The sequence below is a fragment of the Vipera berus genome, assembly GCF_964194415.1.
Source record: "Vipera berus genome assembly, contig: HAP1_SCAFFOLD_119, whole genome shotgun sequence".
Classification (NCBI taxonomy): Eukaryota; Metazoa; Chordata; class Lepidosauria; order Squamata; family Viperidae; genus Vipera; species Vipera berus.
The window spans coordinates 69,881-93,479 of record NW_027673591.1 but is presented as its reverse complement, the minus strand read 5'-3'; the positions used below and the strand labels follow the sequence as shown (position 1 = coordinate 93,479).

The 23,599-nt window shown below is 47.8% G+C and overlaps 1 protein-coding gene across 1 annotated transcript in view; it reads right to left on the bottom strand.

Moving 5' to 3' along the window:
- Positions 1–23,599, bottom strand: part of LOC308679276 (multiple epidermal growth factor-like domains protein 8) — a gene marked incomplete at its 3' end in the record, with an annotated part of 28,435 nt that extends 4,836 nt beyond the window's left edge. Inside the window, exons 1-19 of the mRNA XM_081346882.1 lie at positions 23,534–23,599; positions 21,453–21,657; positions 19,542–19,705; positions 18,088–18,294; positions 17,267–17,447; positions 16,160–16,248; positions 14,853–15,075; positions 14,181–14,361; positions 12,615–12,760; positions 11,335–11,454; positions 10,833–10,999; positions 9,960–10,067; positions 8,819–8,966; positions 6,440–6,603; positions 5,169–5,360; positions 3,675–3,875; positions 2,655–2,894; positions 2,239–2,357; positions 1,226–1,357 (exon numbers count right to left, since the gene is read on the bottom strand). Of these exons, the coding sequence (XP_081203008.1) occupies positions 1,226–1,357; positions 2,239–2,357; positions 2,655–2,894; positions 3,675–3,875; positions 5,169–5,360; positions 6,440–6,603; positions 8,819–8,966; positions 9,960–10,067; positions 10,833–10,999; positions 11,335–11,454; positions 12,615–12,760; positions 14,181–14,361; positions 14,853–15,075; positions 16,160–16,248; positions 17,267–17,447; positions 18,088–18,294; positions 19,542–19,705; positions 21,453–21,639 (2,969 nt within the window). The 5' untranslated portion in view covers positions 21,640–21,657; positions 23,534–23,599. The remainder of the gene's footprint in view (positions 1–1,225; positions 1,358–2,238; positions 2,358–2,654; positions 2,895–3,674; positions 3,876–5,168; positions 5,361–6,439; positions 6,604–8,818; positions 8,967–9,959; positions 10,068–10,832; positions 11,000–11,334; positions 11,455–12,614; positions 12,761–14,180; positions 14,362–14,852; positions 15,076–16,159; positions 16,249–17,266; positions 17,448–18,087; positions 18,295–19,541; positions 19,706–21,452; positions 21,658–23,533) is intronic.

The window sequence follows — 23,599 nt, the reverse complement described above, 5'->3', positions numbered from 1 at the left end:
AGATAGATAGATAGATAGATAGATAGATAGATAGATAGATAGATAGATAGATAGATAGATAGAGATAGACAGATAGATTGAATAGATACAGAAATAGATTGATAGATTGATTGACAGATAGAGATAGACTGAATATAGATAGATTGACTGATAGACTGAATAGGTAGATAGATAAATATATATATAGATTGATTGATTGACAGATATAGAAAGATAGAGATCGATAGATTGACAGATATAGACTGAATAGATTGACAGATATAGACTGAATAGATATAGATAGATAGATAAGATAGATAGATAGATAGATAGACAGACAGACAGACAGACAGACAGACAGACAGATAGATAGATAGATAGATAAACAGACAGACAGAAAGACAGACAGACGATAAATTGCAACAAGAAAACAAAGATCATCTTCACTGGGGTCTTCTGAATGACATGTGGGAACAGCCACTCACAATGCCAAATAAGCACCCTGGAACACACCCTCTCCTTAGCTGTTGCAGGTAGTATTCAACATACAACCACAACCGAGCCCCCAATTTCTGTTAAGCGAACCACTGCAGTTGTCAATTTAGTGACACGGCTGTGAAGTGAGCTTGCCTTCCCCATTGATTCTGCTTGTCAGAAGGTTGCAAGAGGGGAATCGCAGGCCCCCGGGATGCCGCGACCCTGATAAAGACATGCCAGTGGCCAAGTGGCCGAATTCTGATCACGTGACTGTGGGGATGCTGCGATGGCCGTTAAGTGTAAAAAAAGGTGGTAAGTCACTATCTACAGTGCCGCTGTAACTTTGAAGGGTTGCTAAACAGCTGGTGGTAAGCCGAAGACTATGTGTGCTGCTTCTCTCTCTTCATCGGGGCTTAATAGAGGCTATCCCTTCAGGTGAAAATGCCTAAGACAGAGGTTTCCACCTCCCGGTCTGTGGACTGGTTACCAGGCCGCGGCATGCCAGCAACTGAACCGCACAAAGTCCCATCTGCGGGGTGCAGGCAGCACACAAAACCACGCCCCTTTCGGTCCGCGGAAAAACCTCTCTCCACGGAAGCGGTCCCTGATGCCCGAAAGGTTGGGGACCTCTGGTCTAAGTGATACCTGCTCTCTCAACCTGCTCCCTGGCTGCAGAAGACAGACTCCTTAGATATGTGCTTAAGGGAGGAATGGATGGCGGCTTCTCGGCCTCCCCGTGCTGACTTTGGACCGGCCGCCTCCAACCCACCTGTCGTACCACCCACGGCAATCCCCATAGGGGTATTTGGCCAAGTAGGCGGCAAAGAAGAAGCAGCTCCGGGTGGACTGGCACCAGGCACACTGGCTGGAATTGGAGAGGCACTCGGAGCAGGTGGTCCGCCTGGAAGGGGGTGGGGGAGACAGAGAGGAGAAACGAGCATGCCGAGCTTTGTGCCTCTCAGGAACATTTCCCACCTCACCCGTGTTCTTCCAGCCCCAAGCCAACATTCAACATTTGAACCCGGACACCAACCCAACTACCACCCAGGCTGGCTAAGGAGAAGAAAGGTAAGAGGATGAAGCAATGATGCTTGCTTTGGTCCAGACAGACTGGTCCTCAGCCTTTCAGATGTTCCGTGGATAAATCCTGGATGATTTGGGGCCAATCACCAGAAGCCTTTGAGTTCTAGTCCTGGCTGATGCATGAAAGCCAGCTGGGTGACTATGGCAATCACCAGGAGACTGTGAGTTCTAGTCCCGCCTTAGGCATGAAAGCAGGCTGGATGACTATGGCCAATCACCAGGAGATGGTGAGTTCTAGTCCCGCCTTAGGCATGAAAACCAACTGGGTGACTATGGCCAATCACTAGGAGATGGTGAGTTCCAGTCCCGCCTTAGGCATGAAAACCAACTGGGTGACTATGGCCAATCACTAGGAGATGGTGAGTTCCAGTCCCGCCTTAGGCATGAAAGCCAGCTGGGTGACTATGGCCAATCACTAGGAGATGGTGAGTTCTAGTCCCGCCTTAGGCATGAAAGCCAGCTGGGTGACTATGGCCAATCACTAGGAGATGGTGAGTTCTAGTCCCGCCTTAGGCATGAAAGCCAGCTGGGTGTCCTTGGGTCAATCAGTCTCTTTCAGCCCAACCTATCTCACCAAGAGAAGAAAGGAGTATGAGATAAGTTCGCTACTTAAGTTATATATAAAATAATAAAGGCGGGACATAAACAAAATGAGTAATAAATCAATCCCCAAGGCCTCCGTCTTCCCAGCACACTCACTGATTGCAGAGTTTGGGACATTCTTGTGGGGAGCGGATGGCAGCGTTAAGACGGCCTCGGCGACTGCAGAGGAAATCCCCCTTTTTGCTGCTGTTCACTTGCCATTCGCAGAATGGATCCTGGGGGAGAGAGCAAAACCGTCCTTCAAAACATCTATGCAAGGGTATCTTTCATCCCATACACTAGCTCAGGGGACTCCAAGCTTGGCAACTCTAAGACTTGTGGACTTCGGCTCCTAGAATGCTAGCTGGGGAATTCTGGGAACTGAAGTCCACAAGTCTTAAAGTTGCCACGTTTGGAGACAAACCCTGCACCATCTTAAAGCCGAGAGATGTCCCGGTCGTTGCATTGCAGGCAAACCCTTCCTTCCCTTCAGAGTGGATTATTTTCCCTTAATACCCCACCTTTTTTCCTACCTTGCTACAGGTGTGGCAGTCACGATAGTCTTCACACAAGATGCAGTTGCCAGGGACCAGGATGAGGCGCACGGTGCTAGGACCACAGCCCCCCACATCATCCTGATAGGCGAGCCGCCGATGGCAGGTGGAGCTGAGCGGGCACCACCCGCAGCCCTGATCAGCCAGGCAAGCTAGACACGAATGGTAATTGGCGCACAGCTCAGATCGATAGGGCTCCAGGAAAAAATAGGAGATTTCCTAGACAAAGGAAGATGGCGGGGTTCTCAGAAAGGAGAACAACCTAGGATTAAGCATCCCAAATCTATCCCCTGGCTGGTCCTCTCTTGCAGGCCTATATTCCTTCCTCAACTTTCTTTTTCTCTTTCTGTTCCTTCCTCCCCTTCTCTTCACTGCCTTTCTCCTTCCTCCTTCCTTTTTTTCCCTTCCTCCTCCTCTCCTCCCTCTTCCTTCTTCCCCCTTCTCCCTCCTTCCTTCCCCTCCTTGCCTTTCTTCCTTCTCTCTTTCCCTGCCCCACTCCTCCCTCCCTCCCTCCCTTCCTCCCTCCCTCCCTTCCCCCTTCCTTCCTTCCTGATATTAATAAATATAAACTCCCACTAGCCTTTAACGATCAGGAAGAGATTCCTGTCTAATTCAATGGGAAATGAAAAGGGAAGGGAAAAGTAGAGTCTTGCAAGATTCCGTTAGTAGAGTCCATTTCAAGGTAAGCCGTCCATGGGCACCCAGCCTGTGGAACATTACTCCACCTCAGATTAGGTGAGCCCCCATCCTGCTGGCTGTTTGCAAGGCCCTAAAGACATGGTCTTGCATTCAGGCCTGGAGACCTGAACGTGTGAAAGATCAGCTACTAGGGGCTTTTATTTGATATTATGCGTTTTATTTATCTATTCATTTTATCTATTTTATTGGAAGCCACTCAGAGGTGGACAGATATAAATCAAATAAATACAGTCTTCCTCTGCAGGCAGCTTCCCGGTTTGTCTCGCAGGGCTGATACCAGGCCGAGGCCAAGATACTCACGCTGCCCCCTGGCACCCCTGTGCGATCCCACGTGAGGGTCAATTCGCTGGTTTGTCCATTGCCGGAGTTGTTGAGGTGGCCTTCAACCAGCACCGCATACTTATTTCCTCTCTCAGGGCTGGGGAAGAGGCGTTCAGCCCCAGGACGCTGGAGTAGCAGCTTCTCTTTGTCCTGTTGCCCTGCCCAACTGCCCACCTTCTCCTGCGGGGAAAGCAACCCGGGATAAGCAGACAAAAGAATGAGGCACTAAGAAGTGAATTTGGGTGGAGAAGCCAGAAGGGATTCACCTTCTGAGAATCTTTTTGGTCTAGTGGTTAAACTTCTGGCCTAGAAACCAGGAGACGGTGAGTTCTAGTCCCACTTTAGGCACGAAAGCCAGATGGATGACTTGGACCAATCACCAGGAGACGGTGAGTTCTAGTTCCAACTTCAGGCATGGAAGCCAGCTGGGTGACGTGGACCAATCACCAGGAGATGGTGAGTTCTAGTCCCACTTTAGGCATGAAAGCCAGATGGATGACTTGGACCAATCACCAGGAGACGGTGAGTTCTAGTTCCAACTTCAGGCATGGAAGCCAGCTGTGTGACGTGGACCAATCACCAGGAGATGGTGAGTTCTAGTCCCACTTTAGGCACGAAAGCCAGATGGATGACTTGGATCAATCACTGGGAGATGGTGAGTTCTAGTCCCAACTTCAGGCACGAAAGCCAGCTGGGTGACGTGGACCAATCACCGGGAGACGGTGAGTTCTAGTCCCACTTTAGGCATGAAAGCCAGCTGGGTGACTTCAACCAATCACTGGGAGATGGTGAGTTCTAGTCCCACTTTAGGCATGAAAGCCAGCTGACTGACTTGGATCAATCACTAGGAGATGGTGAGTTCTAGTCCCAACTTCAGGCATGAAAGCCAGCTGGCTGACTTGGACCAATCACCAAGAGATGGTAAGTTCTAGTCGCAACATCAGCATGAAAGCTGGCTGGATGACTTTGGGCCAATCACCAGGAGACGGTGAGTTCTAGTTCCAGCTTCAACATGAAAGCCAGTTAGATGACTCTGGGAAATCACCAGGAGATGGTGAATTTTAATCCTGCCCTTGGCATGAAAGCCGACTGGGTGATTTTGGGCCAGCCCCCCTCTATCAGCCCAACCCACATCACAGGATTGTTGTAGGTTAAAAAAAAAGGAGGAATATTGTGAACATTCACCCCCTTGAGTTACTTATAAAGTAATATATGGAAGATTAAAACGTATCTAAATCTAATCTAATTCAGCCAGCAAATCCACGTCAATTGACTGAATCCGTGATGATCACAAACAAAAGATTGGATTCTCTTCTAAACCAGAGCAGGCCCACTGCTGCAGTAGGATGACTCTTTCGCGGTGATGCTTGCGTGCAGAGTCAGCCTTTTCGGTAATCCCCCCACTGCTATACATTTCCAAGCTTCAGGAGAAAACTTGCTTCCCACAATGCAAGCCACAGAGCATGTCCTTACCAGCTCCAATGCGCCAGGGGCTCGGGCTAATTTGGCAACCACAAACAGGCGCTGGATGCGTGCCCAAATGGAGATGTCTTCAGCAGGTCCAGAGCTGCTCACCAGGGGGTGAATGAAACCCTTGTAGACCAGCGAAACGTCCATCTCTGTGCTGGGGTTAAGGGTGATGGTGGTGCTTCGGACAATGGAGACCTAGGGTAAGCAACAGCAATAGCACTTAAGACTTGTATACTGCTTCACCGATGCTTGACAGCCTTCTCTAAGCGGTTTACAGAGTCAGCCTGTTGCCCCCAACAATCTGGGTCCTCATTTTATCGACCTTGGAAGGATGGAAGGCTGAGTCAACCTTGAGCTGGTCAGAATCGAACTGCTGGCAATTGGCAGAGTTAGCCTGCAATGCTGCTTTCTAACCACTGCGCCACCACGCCAACAAAGGTTTGACCCAGGAAGACACATAAATAACCCCACAAGAAAGTTGCCAGGCTTTGAAGTATTACGCCAACAATGGATGATACTGAATAGGATTTGCACCTCACAGGCCCTCTGCCAGGACTCTAATGAGGCATAATGTCCTCCCCTCAGTGTGACTGCAGGGTCCCACATCAAATTGTAAACCACATCATGACTAGCTGTAAACTGAGGGCATCTAGCATAGAATAACAAGAGTTGGAAGGGACCTCGGAGGTCTTCCAGTCCAACCCCCTTTCAGGCAGGAGATCCTATCCCAGGGGTAGGCAACCTTGGCTCTTTTATGATCTCTGGACTTCAACTCCCAGAATTCCTGAGCCAGCTATGCTGGCTTAGGAATTCTGGGAGTTGAAGTCCACGAGTCATAAAAGAGCCAAGGTTGCCTACCCCTGGCCTATCCCATTCCAGACATGTGGCTGTCAAGCCTCTTCTTAAACGTCTATAGTGATGGAGCACCCACAACTTCTAGAGAGAAGCCATTCCACTGATTAATTATTCTCCCTGATAAGTAAATTCCCCTTAGTTCTAGATCGGATCTCACTTTGATAAGCTTCCATCCGTTGCTTCTTGTCCTGCCTTCAGGGGCTTTGGAGAATAGCTTGACTCCCTCTTCTTTGGGGCAGCCCCCGAGATATTGGAAGACTGCTATCGTGTCACCCCTCGTCCTTCTCTTCACTAAACCAGAAATACCCAATGCCTGAATTCCTTGCAATTTATTTGAGGGTTGTTAAATAAAGACCGCTCCTATGCAATTCCCCCAGTCAGAGGAACCCAGTGGAGTCCTGCCCCCAACAACCCTTTACCTTGTCCGGCTGGGAGTCGTTGCGTGGCTGCTGATAGGTAATCAGATGAAGGCCGGGCAAAAAATCTTCGCGCTGGCAATGGGCCAAGGAGGTGATAAAGAAGGACTGCGGCCCCCACCAGCCGTATGTTCCCGATATCTTCCCCACTTGGCATCTGGCCTGTTCTGGGGAAGGAAGAGGAAGCTGGTTAGGAAAACACAGAGGCAGCCTGGACCTCACATCGCGATGGCGGCTTCAACGGCACCACGAAAGCCCCCAATCTGGTTTTATCTGGGACCCAGGCAGCACACGAGATAAAAAAAAGAGGCGGGATCTCAATCCTGGGAGCAAACCCCCTCCTTTCTAGCACCGATGATGTTACCATGTTTGGTAATGAAACGTCTGCAAGAAAATAACCAGGCTTACAGACTAAGGAGATCTCCTTTCAACCCTGAAGTACAAATACTCTTTATTGATTTCAATCCTGCAGTGGTGGCCACTGCCGTATGAGGAGTCCTCGGCTTACAACCAGCGGTGGGATTCAAATAGGTGAAGTAAGGAAGGAAGGAGGGAGGGAGGGAGGGAGGGAGGGAAGGAAGGAAGGAAGGAAGGAAGGAAGGAAGGAAGGAAGGAGTGGTGGGATTCAAATAGGTGAACCACCGGTTCTCTGTGTGGATGGTGCTTCTGGAAGTCCATTCTGGGCCTGGGCAACAAAAAATTAGCTGCCGGTTCTGCCGAAGCAGTGCGAACTGGCTTAATCCCACCACAGGAAGGAAGGAAGGAAGGAAGGAAGGAAGGAAGGAAGGAAGGAAGGAAGGAAGGAAGGAAGGAAGGAAGGAAGGAAGGGAGTGGTGGGATTCAAATAGATCAACAACTGGTTCTGTGTGTGGACGCTGCTTCTGGAAGTCCATTCTGGGCCTGGGCAACAAAAAATTAGCTGCCGGTTCTGCCGAAGCGGTGCGAACTGGCTTAATCCCACCACAGGAAGGAAGGAAGGAAGGAAGGAAGGAAGGAAGGAAGGAAGGAAGGAAGGAAGGAAGGAAGGGAGTGGTGGGATTCAAATAGATCAACAACTGGTTCTGTGTGTGGACGCTGCTTCTGGAAGTCCATTCTGGGCCTGGGCAACAAAAAATTAGCTGCCGGTTCTGCCGAAGCGGTGCGAACCGGCTGAATCCCACTACTGCTTACAACCATTCATTCACTGACTATTCAAAGTTACAATGGCACTGAAAAAGTGACTTATGACCGTTTTTCACACTTACGGCAAACTTAGGATGCTTGACAAATGGTTTTACTTATATATGCATTTATGACGGTCGCAGAGACTCAGCATCATGTGATCCCCTTTTGCGATCTTCTGACAAGCGAAGTCCAGGGGGATTCAATGAACCACCACGTTACTAACTTAGCAACTGCAGTGATTCACCTAACAATTGGGGCAAGGAAGGTCATAAAAGGAAGCAGAACTCATTTAACAACTGTCTTGCTCAGCAACACAAACTGAGGTGTTTGGCAGCACCTATGGGTGTGGAAATAACATTTTCCTTTGGCAAGAGAAGTATTTTGCTTTTCTTCCTACAGAAAATGTCATTTTTCCACACTAAAGGGAAAGAGGGCATTGGAAAGATCACCAGATGCTGTAAGTAATCAACGTTGAGCCTTTGTAGCAGGGTCTCTCCACCTTGGCAACTGTTAAGATATGTGTGGGCTTCAACTCCCCAGCTATCCTGGCTGGGGAATTCTGGGAGTTGAGGTCCACAAGTCTTAAAAGTTGCCAAGGTTGAGAAACATTGCTTTATACAAGAGGTCCTCAAACGTGGCCACTTTAAGACTTGTGGACTTCGACTCCCAGAATTCCCCAGCCAGCAGGAGTTGAAGTCCACAAGTCTTAAAACTTGCCAAGGTTGAGAAACATTGCTTTATACAAGGGGTCCTCAAACATGGCCACTTTAAGACTTGTGGACTTCGACTCCCAGAATTCCCCAGCCAGCAGGAGTTGAAGTCCACAAGTCTTAAAAGTTGCCAAGGTTGAGAAACATTGCTTTATACATGGGGTCCTCAAACATGGCCACTTTAAGACTTGTGGACTTCGACTCCCAGAATTCCCCAGCCAGCAGGAGTTGAAGTCCACAAGTCTTAAAAGTTGCCAAGGTTGAGAAACATTGCTTTATACATGGGGTCCTTAAACATGGCCACTTTAAAACTTGTGGACTTCGACTCCCAGAATTCTGGGAGTTGAAGTCCACAAGTCTTAAAGTGGCCATGTTTGAGAACCCCTGCTTTATAGAACACTATTAGGATTCTGGCTTCATATCTTGATGTTCTCCAAGCCTACAACAAAGCACGGACAGGCTACCATAAAACGAGGACTTGGAGGGATAAGCGGAGCTGTCCAGTTACCTGAGATGGGCATGCAGGTTTCATTTTGGACACACCAGCCAAATGGACCGGAAGCTCGGGGAAGGGAACCATTGTTGTCCCCAAAGGCGAGGCATGATTGACAGTCGACTAAGAGCCGGGCCAGGCCCAGACAGCCACTGTTGGGGCACTAGGAAGAAAGAACATCAGTCAGGAAAATGTCTATGGAGACTCTCAGTCTTCCAGATCCTGGTTGTCCCAAAGATGCTTTTTTCAAGAGGACTTCCTTGTTTTTCTTTGAAGACGTTTCGCTTCTCTTCCAAGAAGCTTCTTCAGCTCTGACTGGAGGGTGGGGAAGGGAAGGATTTTATATTCCTCGTAGACAGCTGGTCGTTTGCCTTCTTTTAGAGGGTCGTTGGGGCCACTTGGAGGTTTCTCTGTGTCCTCAGGGATCACCTGAGTAGCGTAAATGGGTGTGGAGCCTTCTTGCCGAGCTGCTGAAAGGACTGAACAGAATGCAAATGACCAGCTGTCTGCAAAGAGTATAAATCCTTCCCTTCCCCACCATCCAGCCAGAGCCGAAGAAGCTTCTTGGATAAGAAGTGAAACGTCTGCCAAGGAAGAACAAAGAAAGATCCAGTTGCCTCTTGAAAAAGCATCTTTGGGATCAGCCAGGAAAGCAAGCAGCTAAATATGGTGAATAAAGTATCCAACCACGCAAATTGTAGAGGCCTTGCCTTGGGAAAAATTCAGACAACCTTGGACTTGACCTTGACCTTCGCTCATTGATCTGTCATCCATCCATCCATCCACACAGTTTCTATAATCCACTTACAATCCACTTCCATTTAGCGACCCTTCAAAGTTACAACGGGAGGGGGGGGGAAAAGGGACTAACAGCAAGTCCTCATACTTATGACTGTCGCAGCTTCCCCCCCTCCCTCCCCGCCCCCCCAAAATATCACATGATCAAGATCCAGGCACTTGGGAACTGTCCTGTATTTATGAGAGTTTGCAACGACTCGGTTCGCAACTGACTCGGCTTAGCGATGGAAAAAACCTGGTCCCAGTTGTGATCGTGAGCGCGAGGACTACCCGTGTACTCCAGAAGCAGCAGCTAAATTTACACTAGGTTTCCGTCATTCGCCGCCATTTGCGTCGTGCACATCTCTGGGCTACTCACCAGGTTGTGGGGCTGAGTGCTCTGGCAACCGCGGGAACACCAGGCACACTCTGGGTCCTTGGCACAGGTGTTTCTTTCTATGTAAATAGAGCAGTAATCCAGATGGTACTGAGGCCAGGAGAGAAGAAAAGCTGGTAAGTGACATCTCGTATTAATTTGGCAGCCCAGAAGTCCTGCTAGAGTTTGGGGGGGGGGAAAAGAACTATGGCCCCTTAATGACCTCTGGACTTCCACTCTCAGAATTCTAGTTCCCCACCGCTGTGCTTTTGTTGTTGTTAGTTGTGAAGTCATGTCTAACCCCTCGCGACCCCATGGACAACGTTCCTCCAGGCCTTCCTGTCCTCTACCATCTTCTGGAGTCCCTTTAAGTTCTCCCATTTTCTAGCCTGCTGCCTTAACCACTAAAGCCAACTGACTCACTAAACCAGGGGTAGGCAACCTCGGCTCTTTTATGACTAATGGACTTCAACTCCCAGAATTCCTGAGCCAGCATGGGGGAAACTTTGGCCCCTTCATGACTCGTGGACTTCAACTCCCAGAATTCCTGAGGCAGCATGGGGGAACTATGGCCCCCTCATGACTCGTGGACTTCAACTCCCAGAATTCCTGAGCCAGCATGGGGGAACTATGGCCCCCTCATGACTCGTGGACTTCAACTCCCAGAATTCCTGAGCCAGCATGGCTCAGCTTGGAAACCTCTCCCTTTTCCCTCAGCATGGCTGGCTCAGGAATTCTGGGAGTTGAAGTCCATGAGTCATAAAAGAGCCAAGGTTGCAAACCTCTGCACTAGGGATATGGGGAGCCTGGCCCTGAGGCTGTGGGGATATTCAGGTACCCCCAAACCAGGACCCCAAATGCAAAAGAGTCACTTACCATCTGAGACGGCACCTGAAAGACGAACGTGGGCACCTTGTAAGCCAGCAAGTCACCCCGTGGCACCCCGCTATAGCCTCCTGCCACAAGAAGCACATTTCCATTCATCACGGTGGCCACGTGCGAATACCGGCCACGCGCCTGGGCCGAAGTTTTCGATTCGTGCTCTGAGGGAAGAGACGTATACAACCAATCAGTCCGCATTTCCGCTACAGGACTTTTCCAAGAAAAATGACCATGACTCCTTTCCTCGCCGCCATATTTGCAGGGAGCGAAGTCGAGGCAAATTCCCAAGCTCTTCCAAATAAAGAATCAATGGAAATAAATGGAGCATGGGAAGTTTTATTTGTTTATTCGATTTCTGTAGCCGCACATCTCAGGAAATGACTCTGGGTGGGTCGATGCATTTAGTTATTCAATAAATAAATTACAGAAACTCTTCTGCCGTGGCTCGCGCCATGTTTTGTCAGCTAAACAGGTGGGGACCAGGACACGCCCTTACCTTGAGTGATGAGGGGTGCCAGTTCGTGGCTAGAGACCCACTGGTGGCACCCCAAGTGGTAAAAGAAGATTTCATCCTCGTAACATTTTTCTTCGTGGTAATGGATGTGAACGTTGCCCCCTGGAAGCAAAGCAGAGGAAGCATAAGGAGGGCAGGAGAAACTCAACCCAAAGAGGTCACCGGCATTTGCCATTCTTCTTCTTTGCACAGGTCATCCCTGTGAATAAGAGCGAGGAAAGTGACACTCCTCTGGGCAATTATGAAGGGAAAACAGGCAGTCCACTAATTGTGTAGTAGAGTCTGACCTGTATGGAATGCAAGGTGATTTTTTTTTAAAAAAAAATGACAATCCAAACCAGCAAGTTTCTAGACCTCATGGGTTTAGGCCTAGGGGAAAAAGCGTGAGGACAACATTTGGAGTGCAGGTTGCATTCTTCCAACAAAACAGAACTCTGTGGTTATTATATGTAGAATTGGTCTCACTCTCTCTAGCTTTTACAATCCAGGTAGTCCTCGGCTTACGACAATTGAGCCCAAAATTTCTGTGGCTAAGTGAAATTTGCCCCGTTTTACGACACCCCCTTGCCATAGTCATTAAGTGAATCACTGCAGTTCTTAAATTAGTGAGCCGGTTGTTGTGAATCTGGCTTCCCCCACTGAATTTGCTTGTCAGAAGGACGCAAAAGTGTGTGTGTGTGTGGGGGGGGAAATCACAAGATTCCAGGTCGCTGCAACCGTCCTAAATATGAGTCGGTTGCCAGGCATCTGAATTTTGGTCACAGGACCACGGAGATGCTGCATCAGTCATAAGAGTGAAAAAGGGTCATAGATTTTTTAATTTTTATTTTTAGATAACCTTTATTGTCATTTTTTTCTGTGGGCACAATGGCACACATTAAAAAAAGGAAATTTAGTTGCTTCCTCTCCAAGTGTACGCATACATAACACATGTTTAAAACATACTGTGTACAACATATGTATATAGACCTTCACCAGGGGTAGGCAACCTTGGCTCTTTTATGATTCGTGGACTTCAACTCCCAGAATTCCTGAACCAGCCACGCTGAGGGAAAAGGGAGGGATTTCCAAGCCGAGCCATGCTGGCTCAGGAATTCTGGGAGTTGAAGTCCACCAGTCATAAAAGAGCCAAGGTTGCCTACCCCTGACCTACACCCTTACATCACTTTTTTCTGTAGGGAAATCGAGGATCAATAATAACAATTTCAGCAATTCTTACTTCTCCACATCCCGGAGCGTTTGACTAGCATGGCAGCACTCACCGTACACCACCATGTAATTGCCAATGATGGTGGCGGAGTGGAAGGCCCTTTCTCGAGGGCCCCGGTGTGAATCTTTGGCCCGCAACGTACTCCAGTAACGCAAGTCCACATGGAAGAGGTCGGTGGTGTTCACTCGGACGCTGAACCTGCAGAGACGGGAGAAGCTGAGTTGATCCTTTCAGAATCTCTACCAGTGCCGCTACAGCAAGGGTCTTCAAACTTCGCAACTTTAAGACTTGTGGACTTCAACCCCCAGAATTCCTCAGCCAGACCTGAGGGCTGGCTGAGGAATTCTGGGGAATTCTGGGGGCTGGCTGAGGAATTCTGGGGGTTGAAGTCCACAAGTCTTAAAGTTGCCAAGTTTGAAGCCCCCTGTGCTAGTCATACCTCCGTACTCGACTGCTTGAAAACTCCTCAAATTTGGTACTTGAGCTGTTCTGAAGCAAAAAAAATTCTTCCAGTGCTTATGGCTTAATTTGTACTTGTACCGAGGGCTAATTGTGCTCACTGTTAGGAAGTGTCTCCTTAATTGCAGGCTGCTTTTCTCCTTGAGAAAGGGACAAGTACAGATTAGGCAAAAACCTGGCTCAAAAACAGGACCTGGGAGAAGCGACCTTGGAGTCCCTAGTGGACGATCACTTAACACACAAGCCAGCTGTGAGTGGCGGCAGCCTAAAAAGCTAATACAAGCCTTGGTTGTATTAAACAGAGGCATAGAATCAAAAGCACAGGAAGTATTAGCACCACTTTATACGACCTTAGTAAGACCACGTCTGGAAAACTGCATGCAATTTTGGTCACATTAAAAAAAGATGTCGAGACTTTGGGAAAGTGCAGAGAAGAGCAACTAAGAGGATCAAAGGCCCTGAGACAAAAAAATACCGTATTTTCCGGCGTATAAGACGACTTTTTAACCCATGAAAATCTTCTCAAAAGTTGGGGGGTCGTCTTATACGCCCAGTCGTCTTATACCCCGGAAAATACGGTATATGAACGGTTGCAGGAACTGGGTATGGCCAGTCTAGAGAAAAGAAGGACTAGTGGGGACATGATGGCAGTATTCCACTATTTGAGGGGCTGCTACAAAGAGAAGGGGGGGAGTCAACTTATTTTCAAAAGCACCAAAAGGCAAGAGAAGAAACAATGGATGGAAACCGATCAAGGAGAGAAGCAACCTGGAACTGAGGAGAAACTTCCTAACAGGAAGGACAATTAACTGATGGAACAGCTTGCCTTCAGAAGCTGTGGGTGCTTCAACACTAGAGGCTTCTAAGAAGAAACTGGACAGCCGCTCGTCTGAAATTGTATAGGCTTTCCTGCTTGAGCAGGGGGTTGGACTAGGTGATCTCCGAGGTCCCTTCCAGCTCTATTCTGATGGTTTGATCTTTCTCCCAGTACTCGACGCGCAAGGTAGAACTTGCTGACGTCGGCTGCCTCATGACTCGCTACTCCTTCTGGCCGAAATAAAGGGTCCCGTAGTTAGGTCACACGGTTTTCTCAGTACTCGTCCCACGTCCCACTGTACCTTTGTTTGGTTTTTTTCCACAATACCAGTTGTCCACGTACCGAGCGGTGGAGGGCCGGTGCCCGCCATAAACCAAGAGTGTACGGGAAGCAGGGTGGAAGACCATGGAATGACCGGCTGCTGCAGGCGCCTTCCCTCCGGAAGGAATCACCAACTCCCAGGTCCATCGTTTCAGATGGAAGCGGTACATGTGGGAGGAGAACACGTCCACCGAGGTCCGCCCTGCAGGAAGGGATTAGGACAGTGATGGCGAACCTTTTGGAGACCGAGTGCCCAAACTGCAACCCCAAACCCGCTTATGTATCATCGGGTGTCGGGTGGGTGTGGCCCATTGGGTGGGCGTGGCTGCGGTGGTAACGGCAGACTGGGTGGGACTAAAAAGTTCAATCAATCAATCCCAACTTTGCGAGATCTCTTTTTTTCACCGCGACAAGTTGAATTTGATTGATTGATTGATTAAACCTTTTTTTTTTGCACATGGCAGCGGAGGCCTAAAACGAGAAGGTTTTATAAAACCCAGCTGAAGGCCTAGGACTTGGGGTGACGGCGCGTGTGCCCACAGAGAGGGCTCTGCCTGCCACCTGTGGCATGCGTGCCATAGGTTCGCCACCACGGGATTAGGAGGTGTGAGGCTCAATCCTCCACGATGGGGCATTTGCCCTGGAAGAGGGACACCCAGAGACCTGAACCAAACAGGTGGACCTTCGACTCACCTCCAAATACGTACAGCCATTCATCTATCACTGCAGATGCGTGGCCAGCCAGCCCAGGAGGAAGAGGAAACGCGGTGGTGTTCAAGGGCACCAGCTCCTGCCAATAGCCCTCCCGGGGCAGATACATCCAGACATCGTTGGCCAGAAAGCCAGTGGCCAGCTCTCCACCAAACAGAACGAGGGAGCCCTCCCAGGCCACGGCTGTGTGGGAGTGACGGGCAGTCTGGAATTGAAAAGATGGAAAGGAGATCATTGTTTGTTTTTAATTTTATTTTATTTTATTCAAATACAAATGATACAAACGCAACACATATAAATCTAAATAAAAAAATATATTAAAAAATACAAATACTACAGTGCACCCACACCCCTGGAGACCATTTTTATTACCTATATTTCTTCTCATATAACAACTAACAATATACAATCTCTTTCAATTGTGCCCTTATCCTCTTCAAAACCGCATATATTCTTGAGCGGGTTTATTCCCTTTGCCTTCCACCAGACTGTTTTTTTATAAAATCATTCCGTATTTCATTATAATTATTTACTTTAAGGAAGTCAATGTTTACTTTTATTTTTTTTTCTTCTTAATCCTGCCTTTACTATTTTTGAGGATAACTCAAGGCAGCGAACATACTTAATATTTACTTTTTTCTGCCTGTTTTCCCCATGGCAACAACTGTGAGGTGGGGGTGGGTTGAGGGAGGGGCTGCTTCAAAGCCAACCAACAGGCTTTTGTGTTTAAGGCGGGACTCAACAGTATCCCGGTGATTGGTCTAAAGTCACCCGGACAGCTTTCGTGCCTAAAGTGAGACTAGAACTCACAGTATCTTGCTCATTGACTCAAAATCATCCAACTGGCATTCATGCCTACGGCAGGACTAGAACTCACGGTCTCCTGGTGATGGGTCCAAACTCACCCAGCCAGCTTTCATGTTTAAAGCAGGGCAAGAACTCACACGCTCCTGGTGATTGGGCCAAAGTCCTCCAGCTGGCTTTTATGCCTAAGGCGAGACTAGAACTCACAGGCGCCTGGTTTTTAGACTCGCACCTTCACCACTAGACCAAACGGGCCCCATCACTACAATGGGGTAGGAAAAGCATGTTCTCCTCCCCCCTCAAGTTCATTTTATGTATTGTAGAATCAGGAAGATACATGGCAGGCTAGGGCCACAAAGTTTTTTAAATTCACACACAGTGTTTTGGATGGATGCCTAAGCATCTCAGACATAACCAGGGCCCTCTCCGTTTTGCCCATAATGTAGTTTTCTCAAGAAGAGAGGAAATCCAAGCCAGGCACTTACTGGGGAAGGGCTAAGCACTTTCTGATGCCAAGTGTTGGTGGTGAAGTTATAGAAGACAAGGTCCCCCAAAGCAGAGTTTAAATCCAGGCCTAAAGGGAAAGAAAGCAGAAATGTCATCGGATTTAGGAACCCTAATCCTAAGTGGAATTTTCCTCCGATGGGATGTTCCCATATATTTTACCAGCAAACATATATAGGGCAGGCTAGAAAGATCAGTACCCTCCTAACCATACCCAAGCACTCCGAGTTTGTTGGCAATGTCCATTTTTCTCTATGAGTTCATGGGGACCTAACCATAACCCTAGGTGGAATTTTCCTCCAATGGGATTTTCCCATGTATTTTACCAGGAAACATAGATAAGGAAGGCTAGAATAGTCATTCTATGCTATGCTATGCTATGCTATGCTATGCTATGCTATGCTATGCTATGCTATGCTATGCTATGCTATGCTATGCTATGCCATGCCATGCCATCCCATCCCATCCCATCCCATCCCATCCCATCCCATCCCATTCTATTCTGAAATATTCAAAGAATTCAGAATTGCACCATTCAATCCTTCCAGTTTCAGTCTGGAAAAGTGCTACATCAAGGCAGCAAATACAGGCAGTCCTTGACTTACAACCGTTCATTTAATGGCTGTTCAAAGTCACTACGGCACTGAAGAAAACGACTTACATGTGTTTTTCATACTTAAGACCATTTGCAGCATCTCCATGGTCATGTGATCAAAATCCAGATGCTTGGCAACTGGCATGTATTTATAACAGCGTCCCGGGATCATATAAACAGGTTTTGTGACCTTCTGACAAGTAAAGTCCGTGGGGGAAGCCAGATTTTCTTAACGAGCGTGTAACTAATTCAGGGGTAAGCAACCTCGGCTCTTTTACGACTCATGGACTTCAACTCCCAGAATTCCTGAGTCAGCTGAACTAATTTAACAGCTGCAGTGAGTCACCCAACATCTGTGGCCAGGAAGGTCGTAAAATGAAGCAAAACTCACTCAGCTGCCTGGCTGAGAAACATACGTTCGAGGCTCTGTTCTGGCCGTAAACTGAGGATTACCTGATATCAGAGGGAAAAGACATAAGTAGTGATGGCTCACCTCCAAAGATGTACAGCCCCCCCGTAGAAGGCAGGAAAGCACCAGCAGCTGCTGTGCGGGGCCAGAAAGAGGGATCTCGGATGCTGACATTGTACCATTTCCCAGCTCCTTGATTGTCGCCAAGAGCTACATCACAGGCCTGGCCCACAAAGCCCTGTTCACACTGGCAGTGCTGCGACTCCTGCGGGAGGAAGGAGAAGGCAAGGTTACCGACATAGTGTCAAGAGCGACAACTTGGCAGCTACGTACCTTTTTGTTTTCATCTTTGTCATTAGAGTGAGGAAGGGGAGCGGGGGGGAGAGAGATGGGGCTTCGAATGGGATAGTTAGAGCAGGGCTCTTCAAACCTGGCCCTTTGATGACTTTGTGGACTTCAACTCCCAGAATTCCTCAGCCAGCGTTTGGAGCTGCCCGGCTGAGGAATTCTGGGAGTTGAAGTCCACAAGTCATCCAAGGGCCAGGTTTGAAGAGCCCTGCTTTATTTTAATCCTCCTTTCAGCCTGACGCTCTTTCCTTTGAATTCTCTGTTCCTTTTCTTCCAGCCTGCCTCTTGACTTCTTACCTGGTGCAGCTCCAAACGTTACTGAAAATGCTACCACTGACATCATCATCAAACCTGTAAGGGAGGCTTTGCTGGTTTCCTGGTTGTGACAACGAAGCAAAAAATTCCATCTGTCACCTCGATGATCCGTTTATAACCTTGTCGATTTCACATCTCGTATTTTACATTTTTGCCCTTGGTGTTGTTATCGAAATGGGATGCAAACGTGCCAGGGGATGAATATAAATGACCGACGGAGACACCAAGGCACCATCTCTTACCTGGTTGCAAGCGCCGTGATGCTGGCAATAGGTGGCGCAGTCGGGCACCGAGCAGTCCTTGCCGCCCCAGCCTTGGAAACAAGCGCAACGCCCGTCGTTATCGCATACGCCATGTCCAGAGCAGCCCATGGGACACAGCGAGACAGAGTAAGTGGCATTGAAGCCCAGCAGGTTGTAATTGGCGTCACTGAAGAGGTGCAACAGCATCTACAAAGGAGGAAAGAATGAGTACTGAAAGCTGGAGGAATCAACCCAATGGGCTAAGGAGGGCAAAACATTCACCAATCCAAGCTTGTGTTCCTTTCCATGTGTGTCTTTTTAAACTGCCGGGGGAAGATGCTGTGAGAACATACAATGATTCCTCCAAAAAAAAGGAATCCAGTGATTTAATCAGTTAACTCCCAAGGGCAGGGGTAGGCCACCTTGGCCCTTTCATGACTCGTGGACTTCAATTCCCAGAATTCCTGAGCCGGCATGGCTCAGCATGGAAACCTCTCCCTTTTCCCTCAGCATGGCTGGCTCAGGAATTCTGGGAGTTGAAGTCCACGAGTCATAAAAGAGCCAAGGTTGCCTACCCCTGCCCAAGGGGAAACATTTAGATCGGAACAGATCCAGTCAGGCAGAAGGTTAAACTAGAGAGAAAGTGATTAAGACCTGATCCCTAAAATGTACATTTCGACTCAGTCTGGTGGTGGATGTCCTGTCCGAAGCACAAATTACATGTAGTCCTCAACTTACGACAGTTTGTGTTCAAAGTTACAACATCACTGGAAAAAAAGACTTATTACCATTTTAAACCCTTACGACCATCATCCCCATGGTCACGTGATCAAAATTCAGACACTTGGCCACTGGTTCATATTTATGAGGGCTGCAGTGTCCCAGGATCATGTGATCCCCTTTTGTGACCTTCCGGCAAGCAGAGCAATAGGGAAGCCAGATTCACTTAACAACCATGTCACTAATGTTAACAACTTAACAGCTGCAGCATGGAAGGTTGTAAAATGGGTCAAAATTCACTTAGCCACCATCTCGCTTAGTGGGCTCAATTGTGTTCATAAGTAGAGGACTATCTGTGCTGGCTGAGATAAGCTTCTATGGAGGAGGCCCCCACGTCGTGACATCATCTTGAAAATGATGCAATTGGCACAACGTGTAGACGCCAAGTGAAATGCCATTTGCACGATGACTTCACTTTGAAGTAAAAGAATAGTAGAGCAGAGCCGTTCATTTCCAAGCATGGGAGAAACAATTTACTTTAACCTTCATTTAATAATAATAAATAATAATAATAATAATAAAAAACCTTTATTGTCAAAGTACAACATGTGTACATTGAGATTAGCTGAGCCTCCCGCCACGGGGCTACCATGCTGCTAAGCTTGTAAGCCGCCCTGAGTCTTCGGAGAAGGGCGGGATATAAATGGAATTAAAATAAAAATTAAAATAAATACCTTGCCCGAGGTGGCCTCAATGGTAGGAGGCAAGGTGCTGCCACTCAGGCTGGCCAGCAAAGGGCTGCTGGGAGAATCTCCATCATAAACGAAGAGGTAGTCATACGTGCATTCCGTGTCCATAAACATGAAGGTCAGCAGGATGCGGTAGTTGCTGCTAGGAGCTGAAACACAGAGAAAAGCTTAGCAGTCTGATCCCAAGATCAACAGCGTGCAGTGCAGTCAACCTTAAGGAAGCTAACTACAACTGTTCATTTACAGCTTACAACTGTTCAGTGACCGAACTTACAACGGCACTGAGAACAATGTCTTTTATGACCATTTTTCACACTTAGGACCATTGCGGCATCCCCCAGGGCAGGGGTAGGCAACCTCGGCACTTTTATGACTCATGGACTTCAACTCCCAGAATTCCTGAGTCAGGAATTCTGGGAGTTGAAGTCCATGAGTCATAAAAGAGCCGAGGTTGCCTACCCCTGCCCCAGAGTCACAAATCACTTTTTTCAATGCCGTTGTAACTTCGCTCCCTGAGCAAAGTGTTGTAAGTCAATAGACTACCTGTCTATTTTTACTATCCTCAAGAAAGTGCTTATTATTAAATTGGAAAACTAATTGATGGGAAACTAAAAATTGGGAAAAAATTAATAACAGGATATGGGTTGTTTACAAAGACTGAATGTAAAAAATAATTAAGATACGTATAAGCTAAAATTTATTGATAAATATAATAATGATGTTTTTACTGCGTTGGTATAATAAGAACTGAATTAGCTTAAATACGAGGTAGTAGATATTAAGGGGAAAAGAGAGGAAATATTTGAGGTTGTAGCTTGACATTTGTACTAAAGATTTTGTTATCCAACTATTGATCAACCCAGCCACCACGTTGCTTTTTAAATAATTAAATGTAAAATTAGAAAACAAATAAAATATTATTTTAAAAAAAGAAAGCGCTTATTGTCTTAATAAAAAGCAACCTATCGTTGGCATTGCCATAGCAGTTTTAATAAGTATACTGGAATGTAAGGACTTCCAAAGTCCCAATCAGCAGTTCCTTCTATATTTCTATCTTGTTAGCACATTCCCATTCCTCCCGAAATGGGTTTTCATCAGACATACAGGCTCCCAAACTCCATCAGTGAGGAATTAAAGCAGTGTTTCCAATTCAGTCTTTCTCAACATTGATAACTTTAAGATGTGTGGACTTCAACTTCCCCAATTCCCGAATTGGATTTCGCATTTATGTCAAGAGCTCTTGACAGATGTTTCCTACAGCAGAGGCCACCAACCTTTTGGGCACCAGGGACCGCTTCCGTGGAGAGAGGTTTTTCCACGGACCGGAAGGGGCGTGGTTTTGTGTGTTGCCTGCATCCCACGGATGGGGCTTTGCTTGTTTGTGCAAAACAGTTGCTGGCATGCCGCGGCCCGGTACCGGTCCACAGACCGGGGGAGTTGGGGACCCCTGACCTAGAGAGTGAAATGCCTTGGTTTGTAGTCTCCACCTCTAAGCCATCATAGTAAAGGTAAAGGTTCCCCCGCACATGCCTGCTAGTCGTTTCCGACTCTAGGGGCCGGTGCTCATCTCTGTTTCAAAGCCGAAGAGCCAGCGCTTGTCCGAGGACGTCTCGGTGGTCATGTGGCCGGCATGACTAGACGCCGAAGGCACACGGAACGCTGTTACCTTCCCGCCGTAGTGGTCCCTATTTTTCTACTTGCATTTTTACCTGCTTTTGAACTGGTAGGTTGGCAGAAGCTGGGACGTGTAACAGGCGCTCACTCTGTTACGCGGCACTCGGGATTCGACCCACCAAACTGCCGACCTTCTGATCAACAAGCTCAGCGTCCTAACCCACTGAGCCACCGCGTCCCTTTTAAGCCATCATGGCCCACCATATTTCTTCAAATGCTCACCCTCCACCAGCCATTCACAGTTGCCATTGACCGAATAGTTGCCAGGTCCATCCGTCACATAGCCAGAAGCGCTGTGCAGCACCTCACGGCGTCCCTTACAGTCACCAGCATCGGTTTGATGGATCCCGCACAGGGCGAGGGGCAGCAGAACCAGCAGCTTTAAGCAATTGGGCTTTAGGAGGTCCATGATGATCTTTGGATCCCCCTGTAATCAAAGAGGAGGGTCAGTTAATACAATGAGAGGCGTCCAGCCATTGTTTAGGAAGAAATACAGAAAAGTTACTTAAAGAAAGAAGCAACCTAGGATTAAGGAGAAACTTCCTGACAGTGAGGACAATTAACCAGTGGAACAGCTTGCCACCAGAAATTGTGGGCGCTCCATCACTGGAGATTTTTAACAAGCGGCTAGATAGTCACTTGTCTGAGATGGCGTAGGTTCTCCTACTTAAGCGGGGGGCTGGACTAGAAGACCTCCAAGGTCCCTTCCAGCTCTATTCTATATATAAACCCTGCATTCCTATACCAGATAAATGTTATTATGGTTCATAATAATAATATGACCACCTTTTGAGGTCTTCTCAAGACCTGGGATAAGCAGATGTGTTAAAGTATTATTATTTATTTGATTTTTCTCCTGTGTTCATTACTTTAAAAGTAACTCAGCGTGGTGAACATACATAATATTCCTTTCCCCTTCTCTTTTTCCCCACAACAACAACCCTGTGAGGTGGGTTCGCCTGGGAGAGAGAGGAACTGGCTCAAAGTCACTCAGCTATTAGATCTGCCAATCTATTTTCTTTAGATACCACTCAATTTCCATTTTTTGAGTTTTGGTTCTTTTCTTTTTACCACTGCCTATGCTGTAAAATTTTGCTAGACAGCAATTAAGAAAGAAATGAACATAAAACGGACAAGGCATTTATTTTCCTAATATAGTTGCACTGAGGAAAAGGAAAGACGTAAGAATGAGAAATGAGCAAATGTACCATGTTTTTTAAAAAAAACAATAGCAACAACCCCATTAATGAAACAAAATTATTCATTATTTTCCCAGCTCATTTACAGCAAAGAATTTAAAGACAATTCTGCAATGGCAACACGAGCTCTCAATGGACCCCGGTTGAGAACGAAACGTAACATGAAAACCAAGACATTTTAAAAGCCTTTTAATTACAACCTGCTCCCATGCTGCTCTTTTCAGGGGTGCCTGCTAGGCAGACCCCCCCCTTTAAAAAAAAAGCCACACGTGTCAGTTTCAACAGAGAACTGGAAAGTCTGTACTTTTCCTGCCTTCGTACATGTCCTTCCAATGATTGAAATGCAATTCCCTCCATTACCTAGTAAACTGTCTCACCCTCTTGGATCAAGGGTACCTGACCAAAGGTCAGGGTGGCACAGGGGCTGGATCAGAACTGAGTGCGAATCCTCCTCTGGTTGACTTTGAGCCCTCCCTCCCTCCCTCTTTCATTCTCAGCCCAGCCTACCTTGCAGGGGTGTTGTTGTGGGTGGGGGGGGGGAGAAGGAAGGAAGCATTATTTGAGCTGCCTCCAGCTTTTGACATAAAAGGCAGGCTCCATGCATCTCAGAGTCAAATATAGGGGTGGGGGGGGGGACAAAACCAACTTTAACCCAAAGGCAGGAAGAAACCAGCAAAGGAGGGGGCTGGACTAGATCACCTGCAAGGTCTCTTCCAACTCTGTTATTCTATTCTAATTCTAATTCTAATTCTAATTCTAATTCTAATTCTAATTCCAATTCTAATTCTAATTCCAATTCTAATCTTCTATTCTATTCTGCACTCTGGAGCCCAAGAAGGGGGACCCTCCATTGAAGCCGGGGAGGGGGGAAACGCAGACATCTTCAGGGGAATCCAGGGAGGACCAGACGGACCGAAGGGAAAGCAGGGACCAGCCCAGGCCTCCCCCGGAGCCGCATCTCCAGGGAAGCGCGACGGCTGTGCGGAGAAAGAGCCCATCCGGAGGACCCTGGGCCCGACTCCCCGTTTATAATCCCGGCTCGCAATGGGGACTAATGGGGGCGGGGGGTAAAGGGAGGGGGCCCCCCCACTCCGCTCGACCCACCTCCGCAGCTGCCCGCGGCTGCGCTCGCTGCCCCCGCGGCCCATGTAGAGTCCAGTCGGGGACCCA